Below are 14555 nucleotides of genomic sequence, written 5' to 3'. Positions count from 1 at the left end.
CATCCCTTCACGCTCGAGTCCTAATTGATGGAAGCCACACTCCGGCGGCTCGGAAACCTTCCCGGCCCATTCCCCTATACATTCCTCTACTCAAATGAGGGATCCATGCTCCAGTTTTTGCCGTCCTCCCCTCAAAACCTAGGGTTTCAGGTACTGCACTCGAATCAAGCATCGTCACAATTCTGCTAGTTGCTCTTCATTGTGTTCATGCTCCCATTGGTGGACAACCCAAAGGACAAAGTACATGCTCTAAGAAATGATCTGCACAGGTACAGTTGTAGAGTTCTTCGGTTATATTGCTCGGTCTGACGAATCTCTAGTGAGTTTTATCAGACACCCCAATGCTCCAGATTTCAAACATGAAATTACCAAGGAATCGCTTTGGATAGACAGCTGGTGCAACCCAGATTGATTAAAGACATGCTCGAGAAAACGGTGTCCGCAATCTACGGAATGCAAAGGGCCAAATCATCCACTGGCCAGCTCTGGTCGAATTTGGATGACGATGGATTGGTGGAGACTCTTAGAAATTGCAAGGCGAGTGTTGTGTCTTTACAGGTTGGCGCATCTAAAGCACAAAGACTGCGAGAGAACAGTGGCTGGGACACGCTCAGTTTAGAGGAGGCACTCACTTCATTGGAACGGATGTCCCACCCTCCGTCGGTTGAGAATTTTATATGCATCTTGCAGAAGTGCAGAAAAGCGAAAAGTCTAAAGTATGCTAAGCGCCTGCACGCCTACATGTGCAAATATCGGTTGGAAGCGCGGAGATCTCTTGGGAACTATCTCGTTCCAATGTTGGTGGAATGCGGAAACGTGTGCGATGCTCTGCAAGTTTTCAACAAGTTGAGTGATCCGAATGAGTATTCTTGGACTTCTCTCATCTCCGGTTACATTGAATGTGGGGAATCACAGCAGGCCCTCAACTTGTACCAGAAAATGCAAGAAGGTTGTGTAAATCCTAGCAGATACACGTTCGTGGCCCTACTGAAGGCTTGTGCTAGACTGAAAGATTTAGTAAGGGGCTGGGAAATACATGTCGAGATTGCCAGGAAGGGGTTGGAAGGAGATGCTTTTCTTGGCAGTACCTTGGTCGATATGTATGCCAAATGTGGCTCACTTGCAAAAGCTCAGGAAATGTTTGATAAGCTCCAAATTCGAGATGTAGTCTCATGGACTGCACTCATCGCAGGATATACTGAATGTGGGCGTGCCGAAGAAGCTCTGAACTGTTTTGAACAGATGCAGGCGGAGTATGTGCCTCCTGATGCTGCCACATTTGTTTGCAGCTTGAAAGCTTGTGGTATGGTAGGATCTATAGAAAAGGGTCGCAAAATACATGCCGTGCTTGCCAGAAATGGATTGGAAAGCGATCCTTTTGTTGGCAACACCTTGATCCACTTGTATGCCAAATGTGGCACCCTGGCAGAAGCAAGGGAAGTGTTTGACAAGCTCCGAGTTCGAGATGTAGTGTCTTGGAATGCACTTATCACAGGCTATGCTCAGCATGGGTTGGGTGATGAAGCACTTCATTGTTTCCAACAGATGCAACTAGAGGGTTTGTCTCCAAATAGAGTCTCATGGAATGCACTTATTGCTGGATATGCCCAAAACCGGGCTGGTGAGGAAGCGCTGGATTGTTTGGAAGAAATGCAAAGGGAGGGTGTATCTCCGAATGCTGTCACATTTGTTTGCAGCTTGAAAGCTTGTGGCAGTGTAGGGTCCATAGACAAGGGCCGCAAAATACATGCTGAGATTGCCAGAAATGGGTTTGGAAGAGATCCTTTAGTTGGCAGCACCTTGGTTGATATGTATGCAAAATGTGGCTCACTCGCAGAAGCTCAGGAAGCGTCGGACAAGCTTCCAGCTCGACAAGTAGTCTCTTGGAATGCACTAATTGCAGGGTATTCCAAGCAAGGGCTTGGTGCAGAGGCGCTCAAATGTTTTCAACAGATGCAATGGGAGGGTGTGTTTCCAAATGTCATCTCGTGGAATGCACTAATCATGGGATATGCCCAGCTAAGTGAAAGTGAAATCGTGTTCCAAATGCTTGAGGCAATGAAGGAAGAAGGCACACAGCCGGATGCATTCACTTTCCTTAATGTTCTTACCGTATGCGGTCACGAAGGTCTAGTGGACAAGGGCCAAAAGTACTTTGAGGCCATGAGCAAAGACTACAGCATCACTCCAACGATTGAGCACTGCACATGCATTGTTGATCTCCTTGGTCGTGTAGGCCGATTGGATGAGGCAGTAGCCGTGGTAGAGAACATGCCTTTCCAACCTGATCTGGCAGTGTGGTATACTGTTTTGCATGCTTGTCAAAGGTGGGGTAATACTGAGATTGGGAGGCAGGCCTTTGAACATGCACTGCGATTGAATGTAAAGGATGCTGCCGCTTATGTCCTAATGTCTAATATTTATGCAGATGCGCAGATGCATGAGGATGAGGAGGTCGTTGAGGCTATGAGAGTGAAAAGCTAAGCATGGAAGAAGCCAGGACAGAGTTGGATTCTAGATTGCATACCTTTATGGTCGGGGATATAAGATTTAAGTTTATAGAAGACCTTTCACTCAAAATGCAAGAGCACATATCCCGGAAATATCTGGTAATGCAGGAAAGGCGCTTTATCTGTGCAGAGCAAGAAGCTGGTTATTGTTTGCACTCTATTGGGTACACACAAGAAGCACGCCAACGTGTCAGAAGAAGTCTCCAGGCTTGTAGTGTCTCTCATGCAGCTGCTAACTATTATTGTCATAGGTACAAACTGCCTGCTTTTGTGTTTAAAGGAAAGAAAGTTACAAGCTCTGGGTTAAAACACAGGTAGGCAGCCTTTTGGGCATGGCATGAGTGTCTGTGCTAGCAGTGTAGGCAGTCGACCATGCTCCTTCGACCCACTGGTAATGATACTTGAATGGAAGCCAGAGCTTTGCACATGCAGTATGTGATGATCTGGTTGCTAAAAGAAGCTGGGTGACAGCCTCGGGACCATTGGCGAGCAGGCTAGAGTCACAGAATTCAAGAAAGTAGGCAGCCTGAAGCATCATTGTTAGAAAGGGAAATGATACTCTTCTGCTCACAACAGCGACAACAATCAACACACAAATGTTGGGCCAAAAGAATGCAAGCCAACAACTATCGTTGATTGTTTGCTATTGTCATGACTGCCACTATGCACAAGATTGCCCCAAGAGCACTGAAGCTAAGAACTGATGTGAGGCTGTGCATACATCATGGTCCTTGATCAAACCAATCTGTTGTACCATAGGTCAAAAAGATTTACAGATGTTGTAGGGAAAGAGTTTGCAAGCGCTTACCAAATATTAACATAGATGCTCTGATACCCACTTGAAGCAGGCAGTATTCACAAATCCTCCTTGGTGCCAACAGAAGCAATGCAGTCACACTATTCTATTGCTAATTCTTTCAACTTCGTGCACTTTAATCCAATCTGAAAGCTGAGCCAAAGAACTCATAACTCACAATCAAAATCTAAACTTACATGCAATTATTGAATTCAGAGAATAAACATAACAAGGAAAGATAGATCAGAAAACTACCTAAACACAACTAGGAAAGATAGATCACAAATCTAACTCTAAACTATAAAGATAGCATATGAGATCCTCCTCATCAGCTTGTTGAAGGATCGATCTGATATAACATATCCATGTGAAAACTCTATTAGAAGTGCTGCTGCAACTACACTACTGCAACATCGGGCCATGATTTTAACGTTGCCTTTGAGTGCACACTTTTTTTATCATAAACAAGCTGCATTGGGTTAGCTTGACCTTGTTGCATCAGCTCTTGAAAATTGAAGGTTGGCCAGTTGTAAATTTAGACAAAAAAGATGAAATTTGCATACATATTACATTGAAATAAAGGCCATTTTTCAAAAAAATCATTGGCACTGTCCTCACACCCCATTGGGATGTTGTCCTTCGACCTTGCCCTATTGTGGCACAGGGAAGCCACAAGGGCCTTGACCTCGCAGCGAAGCGGAATCAACTTAGAATTGGGATCTCAACTGCGCTGACCCACACATGCACTTAAGATCAGGAAGAGTCCTAAGAGTTGATCTTGGGCCTAAGGATAGTGCCTTAAATACCCTCTTGTCAACCTACACACGTAGCTTTGCATCCTTGGGGTCAACAAGCTCAAAAGGCAGTTCTTATGCCGTGCACGAACCACCAGAAGGCAACCTACCTAGCTCGGAAGAGTCTCAGAGCCCGCACGGAGATATGGGAGAACCCTCAAAATTAGAGCCTCGCTGGCTCCTAATGATCCAGAGTATCCTACTCCATCTACAGTAGCTAGATTAGGCTCATACTAATAGAACCAACAAACATGCTAAACCCATTTACTAGGGAGAATGGGATGCCAGTTGAACCTCATGTGTCAGCCATTTTGCATTGACGCTGAGGGTTGCTCGTTCTGGTCTTCACTGAGTTCACTCTCTTCTTATTGGTCTTCATGTTCTTCATCTCTTCCATGATAGTTACATAAACCTACAACATTGAGAATATGATGAATGTTCGGCAACTCTGTCTTAGAAAATTTACAACGGCTAGTTTTCATCTTCCTTAGCTTGTTGTATTCACTCTTCGGATATCTTTTCTGATTGGAGTAAATCCAAAAAAAATCTCATGCTTCTCTCTTCTTCTTTTTTTGTAAACTTCTTGTATTCAAGTCTTGCACTTCTAGATTCCTTTGTAACGGTGTGTGTTTCTTGCATACTTAGATAAACTTTCAAGTGTCGGAAAAGTTCTTACCTACGTCATGTGGCGAAACTCTATCCCAACAAAGTCATCGATCCCAACAAAGTCAGGTTCCTCATTGCAGAACCATAATCGCTAAAACACTCTACACCAAGGCCTAGCTTTTCTTCAACGGCATAAGAATTGATAGATGAACTCACCAGCTGGGCTGATTCTATTTCAGATTCAACGTGGCTCCTGCGAAGCAACTGTTGCATTACCTTCGACATTGCATTCCAAAACATTCGTCACCTATCGAGATCTCACGTCATACAATGAGAGACATAGAGAGGAAGACATTCCATAAGGGATTCCATTGTATTGAATTAGCATGAAAAGTGAGTCATCTTGACAAGATACAAAATCAGGAAATCGCAACATCACTCATCTTCCACCCTAGCAACTGTCCTCTCGAGCCTCGCACTCGTACTCTCTCTATCCTTCCTCCTTTCTATAATCTATCTACGATTCTCTCGATCCCTGCCATCTCTTATTGAACACATAGTTCGATGCTCTATGCATCTGCAATAGCGTCTGCATGCCAGGCGGTTTTCCTACCGATAGCCATTGGTCGTGGGCGCGTACATTCCTTAGTGGAATCAAGCAGACAAACAAAAGTTTAGGATGACTCAATACAAAGCTACATATGTAAACAAAGCCACGTGGGTGCGGGCTTTGGAAGACGAATTGGTTAACGATAATCAAAGGATTAGTGCACGCGAAGAGCACATGAAATGCTTGTGGCTTGCCCAATCTTAATTCTTTTAAGGCACATGGAGAGGTAAGAAAGAAGGACCACTTCTCACCATTTACATGTCCCATCAACCGGAATGTCTTCTACTTAGACCAAGGAGCTTAAACGTGTGGGTGTGTATGTGTTGGTCCTGAGTTCAAGCCCCAAGGGTAGCTCGGTCACTCCGTATGGGTGCCAGTAGCACTTTTAGTTTCAGTACAACGGACAAAAAAAGGCCTCCATTTTCTAAAATTTGAGCATATGTTAACACACCCACTAGAGGTTACAAAGAAAATGTTGTCAAGGGTTTAGGGTAGAGCGGCCGGTAAAGAGGCGATGCCATTAAAATGTTAGGAGCCCCCCTAATAGTATTGCCCATAGAAAAGAATGATGTGTCAAGCGCCTTAGTATTGGCGCTCACCTGACCTAAGCACTGGGTCTCATAGTTTTCTATGCTTCACAAAATTTTGAAAAGTTTTAAATCAAAAATTAGCTCCCCATTACTATCTGATGATCATGATACCTTCGAACTTGAATTTCGAATATGAAGGCCATTTCTGCCATAAATTAGTGCTAAAAAGTTAGCCCTCCATAGTACCATCCTCCTTACCCTAGCTCAAGTTACGCCGAGTTCACACCACCCAACCTCCATAGAGGATGCTAAAGGAGGAGCCTGATGGGCATCATGTGTGCTGCTTCACACCACCCGACGGTCATTTTTTATACGACGGGCTGCCATTCAATGTTGCAAAGGGCTGATTGGGCCAATGGCAAAAGGAGATCATTTTGGTCAATCAGTGTGGGTTCAATACCCTCTCTGCACACTTCGCGAGGTATTTTTCTTAGTTGGTCGTGTAGTGGGTTGTCTTTATCTACCGAACACAATTAGTATCGAGTCTCATCCAAAGTATTGTGGGGAACCTATTCTTGCTTGATCTCTTTCAGGTAGGGGGTTGTTTTCCATTGGTTTCAACAAGTCATCTAGAGGCACTTTGAATGGAGATAAGGGAGGAAATTCTGTATCAAAATGATCATATGCCTTCGATGAAGATCGCCCAAATGTTCTTCTTCGGGTTTGCTAACGCCATTTTGCATAATAGTCTCCATTATATTCCATGAAGTCACTCACCACTTCCTTCCCCTTCACTTGGCATCCTGAGTGGTGTCTTCTTGATGTCTCCACATGTTGCTTTTGACCTTGTTCACTGGTGGGAAATTTCTCTAAAGGATCACTAGGGGGATCCAATTCTTCTGATGTGTTGGGGGTGCAGTGCCACCAATTTACTACTAGAAGGTGTCCCAATTTTTCTAAAGTGCTGGCTCTTCTTGCTACTAGTTGCTTATATTCAATGGTATAGAATGCCTGTTAGTTTCTTGCTACTAGAAGGTGTCCCAATTTTTCTAAAGTGCTGGATGTTCTTGCTTCTAGTTTCTTATATTCAATAGTATCGAATGACTATTAGTTTCTTGCTACTAGTTGCTTATATTCGTCAGATGCCTGTAGATAGCTCCAAGGTATGAACCCATCCTTATGCTTGCACCTTCTGTGGGAGAGGAGAGCACACACAAAGGGATAAGGAGACACCAAAAGTGGTGGAGCAAAAGCTACTCCAGCTTATTCCTCTTTCATATATATATGAGTGTACATGGGCACTGTACAAGTGGGTGGGCACACTGCCCTTTACCCCAACAACCTCCCACTTAAAGGTAGTGTGCCTTTAAGGGAGTATAGTACACATATAATACAATCAGCCATAGGCTGAAAAACAAGATGGCCAGACCGTCATCCTATGCCCATTGGCACTTTACAATGTGCAAAGTTCATAGAGGATAAGCTGCTAGCAGACATCAGGTTTGCAGGATAGAAAATGACAAGCTGTAGATGCCTGTCAACCAAGATCTCATGCCAGATCTCACTGGGAGAGTGCACTCTCACCACCTTGTGCTCCTGTGCTAAGTCCATAGCTCCCGAACTGTCACTGTGCAAAGAAAATGTCTTTGTACCACCTGTGACCATAAGCACATGACCTACAATAGACCTCTGTTGGTCTACCCCCAACCTGCATCACCTGCATGCTGCTCCTGGAAGCATAAGGACTTGATGTCCACAATCGCTTCCCTACTGCCAAAATCTACCATAATCATGCTACCAACTCCCACTGCAACGGAAGCAAGAACCAGAAGTGTAGCCCCAATGGCAAACATGTGAGAACCAAGTCTCAACACAGTCATGGATGCATGAAGTACTATGGCTGCCATATCAACCATAACTTGCTGCTCAACTGATCTGTGATCGTCAAACCTGCTGTGTTTCAAGTATGGAGCCAATACAGGCAATGGAGTACTCAATAACTTCCCCCTCTCCATAGTGAAACAACCAAGTATCGAACAAACATCATCAAGACCATGCAGCTCCCACTGCAAAGCATCCCTGTCCATAAGGAACCATATGGCAAGTAACCTCAGAAGGATAGCAACCTCCTGAATACTGAAACCATAACCTGTCTCACTATGCATCACATCCTGATCTCTCATAATGGTATCAAACCTATGAAGCCAAGCTCGAGGGGATTGCTTCTGGCCATGGAGGCACTTATGAAGCAAACATATCAATGATTCTTGCCCATGCACAATATGACCCGAGTCGATAACTGCAGAAACCACATCTGTCCTGGCATAACCAACCAATGGATCATACCGGGCATCATTAGCCAAGGTATCCTCCTCACCATGCATAGCCTCATCCTCATCTACAAGAGGCACTTCGCATCCTGGGAGTAAACTGTAATTGTCCATAGAAGATGCATCAACAATCTCCATAGGAGTATAAACCTGTGGAATACTCGAGACATCTGACCGTCTCTGACCAAAATCAGGAAGTAATCGTGGTTGTCCCGACTTTATAACCTGCTCACCGTGGGAAAAACCTCCCACTCCAAGGGATATGGGCTGCCCCTGCAAAGAATTCCAAGGTATCAGTGCACTTACACCCTCCTGGAACACCACTCTTCTGCTATCCACAATCCTGGGCTGTCTAAACATAGCATCCTCTCTGAAATAGACATTATGGCTGCGTATCAACTCTCTAGTTGAAGAATCCCATAACCTGTAGTCCCTACTGGACTCCTTGTATCCAAAGAAGATACACCTCCTCTTTCCAGTCTGATCCATGCACCAAATGTGCAAGAAATGGTACCACAAAGTACTCCCACAGGTATACAATCAAGGGTAGATGATGGATCATCTATTGGTGGAAATGATGAGCCAAATGTGGCTGATATGCAGGTGGGACAACAAGCCTAAATGCCCTTGAGAAGATCATCTAGAGTGTCTAGACCGCCTGATAGGTTTGTTCCAAGGGTAGACTATGTGATGCTTAGTGATTGCGGGGAGCCTTCTTGCTACAGAGAGGCTATGATGCGCGAGGATCAACGCAAGTGGGAGTATGCTATGCAATCAGAGATGAGCTCACTTATGAAGAATAAGACTTGGGACTTGGTTTCTTTGCCACATGGAAAGAAAGCATTGCCATGTAAATGGGCCTACAAAATGAAGGTCACAGGTGATGATGTGCCTAGGTACAAGGCCCGTTTGGTCACTAAAGGGTTCAAGCAGGAGAAGGGTGTGGACTTTGATGAGATATTCTCTCCGGTTGTGAAGATGGCCACACTTAGATGCATGCTTGGACTAGTGGTCACAGAGGATATGGAGCTTATGCAGATGGATGTCAAGACAGCTTTCTTGCGTGGGGATTTGCATGAGGAAATTTACATGGTGCAGTCGGAAGGCTTTGAAGAAAAGGGCAAAGAACATTTAGTTTGCAAGCTGAAGAAGAGTCTCTATGGTCTTAAGCAAGCGCCTAGAGAATGGTATCAGAAGTTTGATGCTTTCATTCGGTCCCAGGGTTTTAGGAGGAGTGAAACTGATCACTGCCTCTACACTAAAAGGGCTAAGGATAACATCATGATAATCCTGGCACTATATGTGGATGATACGCTATTGGCTAGCAAGAATACTTATGAGCTAGATGCATTAAAGGCCAAGTTGCATGAGGCCTTTGATATGAAGGATTTGGACTTGCAGGTCATATTCTTGGTATGCGCATCATGCGTGATCAGAGTAGGAAACTCCTTTGGCTTTCACAGAAGGAGTATGTTACAAAAGTATTGCAGCATTTCAATATGGAGGGGGGGAAGGTAGTGAGTACTCCATTGCCTCCATATGTGAAACTGAGTCATACAGATAGTCCCAAAGAGGAGAGGGCCATGATGGCCGAGGTTCCTTATGCATCAGCGGTTGGGAGTCTTATGTATGCTATGATAGCTACTAGACCAGACATTGCATTTGCAGTGGGAGTTGTTAGCCGGTATATGGCTAATCCAGGACAGAGGCATTGGGAGGCAGTTAAGTGCATCATGAGGTACATGAAGGGTACCAAGGAGATGTGCATCTGCTTTGGTAAAGGAGACATGCGTGTACTTGGGTACATAGATTCAGACTATGCAGGGCATGTGGATAGTAGGAGATCCACTTTTGGTTATGTGTTCACCTTTGCAAGTGGTGCAGTGTCGTGGGTGTCTCATGCACAGAAGTGCGTTGCTTTGTTTACCAGAGAGGCTGAGTATGTTGTAGCCACAAAGGGTTGCAAGGAGGCTATATGGCTTGATCAGCTAGTGGGAGATTTTGGGATTCATACAGGTGTACCGACATTGTATAGTGATTCCATGAGTGCTATTCAGCTAGCACGGAATCCGGTCTTTCATGCAAAGACCAAACACATTGAGGTCAGGTACCATTTCATCAGGGAGGTACTTGAGAACAAGCGCATAGAGCTTGTCAAGGTTCATACAGATGATAACCCTACAGATATGCTAACGAAGAGTCTACCTAGTCAGCGGTTTGAGTATTGTCGTGTATTGATGGGAATCGGATAGTATGCTCACTGGTTGTTCTCCCTGAAAGGCACATTGTCCTTTAAGTGGGAGGTTGTGGGGGTTAAAGGTCATTGTGCCTTTACCCCGGTTATGTACAATACTCAAACACATATATAAATGAATGAAAAAGAAGATTAGGGTGTTTTGCACCCACCAAAACTTGTGTGGTTCTCTGTTTCTCTCTCTCCCTTTTCCGTTCTTGCTTCCGTTGAGAGCACTCTCACCTTCTTCGGTGCTTGTAGATATCTCCAAGGTATGATCACATCCATATGCTTGCACCTTCTGCGATAGTAGTGAGGAGCTTGGCACAACACTTTGATGTGATCGGAGTGTGCACTTTGATTGCCCACTACATTGCCTTAACTGCATAATCTCCCTAAATAGTTTTGATGCTCAAGTAAGCAAGGCTTTGGCACCCTATCACCTAGTGGCTAATGAATCCAAAGGGCTCTTGTCCAAAACCATCAGACCAAATTCTCTCATTTAGTTTCCATTGGTCTCTGGGCATCTATACTATCTTTGATGGGTTGCATGTATTCCATGAGCTTTTGATCTGGTATCTTGTATGTTGATCCGTGGATCAAAGATGCCTAATGACACTCCGATATCTTGGACTTCCAAAATACATGCAATGGATATGTTTGTAAATGGATAGAGGGTGTTGTGCCATTGGATCTCCTTTTGGCTTGTGAGGAACAATCCTACGAGCTCTAAAACTAGGGCTAAATAGATTGCGAGGTAGTTGAACTTTATTAGTACGTCGATATTTTTAAGTCTTTGGATGCCCATTGACTTCTTTGACCATGGACTCAAGGGGCCACTTTGTGAAAGAGAAAGTTGACTTGGACCTCACCATGACTACAAGGCTAGGAATTTCAAAGGTTAATGAGTAGAAAATTTGGCAAAATGTCAAAACCGAATCACTAGAATTAGTAGCAATACTCTCCTCTCCCAATGTCTCTTATAGTAATCGAATGGTATCAAGACATTTGGATAGCTCATCATAGTGCAAGAAGCTTTTTTCATGTGAGGAAAGGATTCGAGGGGCTTCTCTTTGAAAAAGAAACTCACTTGGACGTCAGCATGGTGACAAATTTAAAGGATGAGGATGGAAGCGGAGAATATTGAGTAGAAAGTTTAGCAAAGTGTCCATATTGAATCATTAGAATCAGTAGCAATACTCTCCTCTCCCATTGCCTCTTGTAGTAATCAAATGGAATCAAGATATTTAGATAGCTCAATCTTTATCCAAACACTAAGAATTTGTGGTCATGTCTCACGATTACTACCTAATTAGGGAATTATCTATAGCGATGACCGGATCAAATAGCATTAGATTATGGCTTATTCATGTGAAGATATGTTTGTCTTGTCCCTATGATGGATGTGACCTGTAGTAATCCAATTTTCATGTGCAACTTGCCGTCTGCCCAACAATCAAGCTGCTCGTCCAAATTGAATGTCTCTATGTCCTTAATCTTCTTTAGATTGACTTTTATTGAAAAGTTGTCCTTTTCACTTGAATATGGCTTGAAAATTTACAATTCACTTGAATATAGGACTTTTCAACATTTAGCAAATCATGTCTTCTAGCCAAACTCATTCCGATCTTTAAACTGTCTGGGTCACCAATGTTGTACATACTTCCTCTAAAGATTTGACTCTTTCTTTCTCATGGTTGCTGAAATGCTATGCGCAGGCACCTTCAACTATAGTGTGGGATTTCAGTCTTTTTAGTGCAAACCCATGCATTTCTCTTGAGTGATCAAACTATAGTGTATAACATGGGATTGTGATTCCATATGTGCATCTCTCAACTACAAGATGATATTGTATTTCAAATTGAACAAGTGATCCATGGCCTTTTTGTTCTTGGAAGGAAACTTGGAACACCATAGTTTTTCTAAGTAACTCTGCTCTCCACATTTGATTCATAGAAATATAACAAGTTGGTGAAATAATTCTTTGGGGTGATTTTCCCAAACAAATCCTTTACTACTCTTATATTGCATCTTGAAACTAGATACATTCAACAGAATCCATGTCATATAACTTATTTGGTCTTTGAAAAGAATCAAACATTGCTCAAATGTGAGATGCTCAAAATTGTAGACAATAGTTAACTTTATCCCTTGACCAATAGGACCAAAGAACAACTATGAGGCTAATAATTCAGTCATAGCATTCTTATTTGATATAGGTAATCTTGAGTTATTGAAACTAGTGTACCAAGACGGAGGCCTGCCTCCAATATTATCTCATATTTTGATTGAAAACCAGATACTCTCCTAGTAGGCGTTGGATTTCAAGCATTGACTTACCAACAATATTTATTCCAACCACGCCCACCCTGAGCACGAACATCAGTCCCACAAACAAGGCTTGTCATTCACTGGTATTATTGGTATGCTAGAAACCCATATATGCTCCCACTATAATGTTGCCATTATCAGTACATAGGACTATCCCTATCACTCGTTCATTCTTCAGCCCCTTGGATGCACCATAAAATGATAGGAAATCATCATATTGTGGCATTGTCATGAAATTAGTATGAAATTCTTAACACTCTACATTGGTTCTTCCAGAGTTAGAATAAGTTCTGTCTATCTCATTGTATGCAAGCTATTCAAATGCAAATATAGCATTGATTCCACTAAACAGTACAACCTCCATCCATTGTCTAAATGGGAGCCCATCAAGTGTTTAGAGAAATACATATGATCATCTAGTATATTTGAACTTCCATATAGGTATATTGACAATGTTTTTGGGATCATACAAACAGGGACAATGACACAAGTTGTGCATAACACAAAACAAAAAAAGAAGAAAACTAGGTGAGAAACAGTACATACACTCAAATAGTCAATCAATATCTCCCATTTCTATGCTCTTGGAACTAATCCCAGTTTGAGAATAATAAGGCTTGATGAATGTTTGTTCAAGAAGGAAAGGGATTTCTAGCAAGATTTGATAGCTGCAGTATATCATTTTTTTCGACATCAATGATATTAACTAGTGCTTGCGATAGGCTCTGCATCCTACATGAGATCAACTCATGGAAAGAGTCAAACAATAATACCATATCATTTTCTTTGAAATCAAAGAGGTTGTATCCTTCTCATCGGGGTATTTTCTTTTGTTGTTTCTTCCAAGCCAGTGCATTCATATATACATGCTCTTGGTATTTCTCCAAGGTTGAGATTTGGAGGAGCCTCTACTTGGTTGATTCTCTCTCTCCTAGGTTATGTTCCAAAGCTATTCTTAAAGCTAGGGCCTTTGTTTTGGGGGGGAGGGGGGCTAGGTAAATCTGGCATATTTGTTTTGGGGGGTGTAATGCACTCTGAACCATACACAAGAAATACAATATCTTATACTGTTTTTTTGCAGTAGGTTGTATACCCAAATAGCTTGTAGTAGATTTTGATCCTTAACAAATTTTCATAGTTGGCTCCTAGACCTTATTAGTACTTTTTACTTGGCCAATTGCCTTGGGATTATAAGGGGTTACTACCAAATGGAGAATGATTGTATCAAATTATTCACAAAATGAGTGCCTCGATTAGTTTCTTTTAAGGTGCTAAATAGTGTGATTGATAAAACTATTTTCTACAATAGTAGCATCCTTCCTTTTCGTCACTACTGGTAAAGTAGTCAGTTGCAACCATGATGTACCTTTTCCTTGAAGAAGAAATAGGGGAAATACATCCAACAAAATCAATCCCCCACTTTTCAAAAGGTAAAAGCATCAAGATATGAATCATTTGTCGAGTTTGAAGTTTGACCTAGTTTCTCTTTGACATGCATCACACAAGTGTTAACATGTTTGAAGATGTCTTTCATGACTGTCGGACACTGTTACCCTACTAGTAGAGTTTTTGGTATTGTGATGTGGGTCTTGTAGGTTTAGAGGGTATCCCTTGATTAGTAACACATCTTTGGCATACACCTTTGAGGCCCTTCCTATAGAGAATCACCCCATTACCACATTGAATTTTGGTGAGTGGGGATAACCATTTTCCTCCTTTTATTTCAATTGTAATGACAAGGAAACTTGCTTATTGCCAAGTATTCATTGATAACCACATACCATTCATAGATAATGTCAATTCTAAATAAATTTC

General features: G+C 42.6%; 1 protein-coding gene across 1 annotated transcript; it reads left to right on the top strand.

Annotated features, from left to right (window-relative positions):
* Positions 1-11467, top strand: LOC147890300 (pentatricopeptide repeat-containing protein At1g06140, mitochondrial-like). Its single transcript, XM_087390741.1, has 2 exons — positions 1-3049; positions 11171-11467. Exon 1 carries the CDS (start codon positions 421-423, stop codon positions 2482-2484), a length of 2064 nt encoding a protein of 687 aa, XP_087246867.1. The 5' UTR covers positions 1-420; the 3' UTR covers positions 2485-3049; positions 11171-11467.
* Positions 11468-14555: the final 3088 nt, after the last annotated feature.

This window comes from Dipteris shenzhenensis, chromosome 19 (genome assembly GCF_047967505.1).
Source record: "Dipteris shenzhenensis isolate YYH24624 ecotype China chromosome 19, Dip_SZ_1.0, whole genome shotgun sequence".
Taxonomy (NCBI): domain Eukaryota; kingdom Viridiplantae; phylum Streptophyta; class Polypodiopsida; order Gleicheniales; family Dipteridaceae; genus Dipteris; species Dipteris shenzhenensis.
Note: the sequence above shows the minus strand (reverse complement) of the source record. Positions and strands in the feature narration are given on the sequence as shown.

Coding starts and splice junctions, on each gene's coding strand:
- LOC147890300 (XM_087390741.1), top strand. CDS start 421: ATGCTCGAGAAAACGGTGTCCGCAATCTACGGAATGCAAAGGGCCAAA.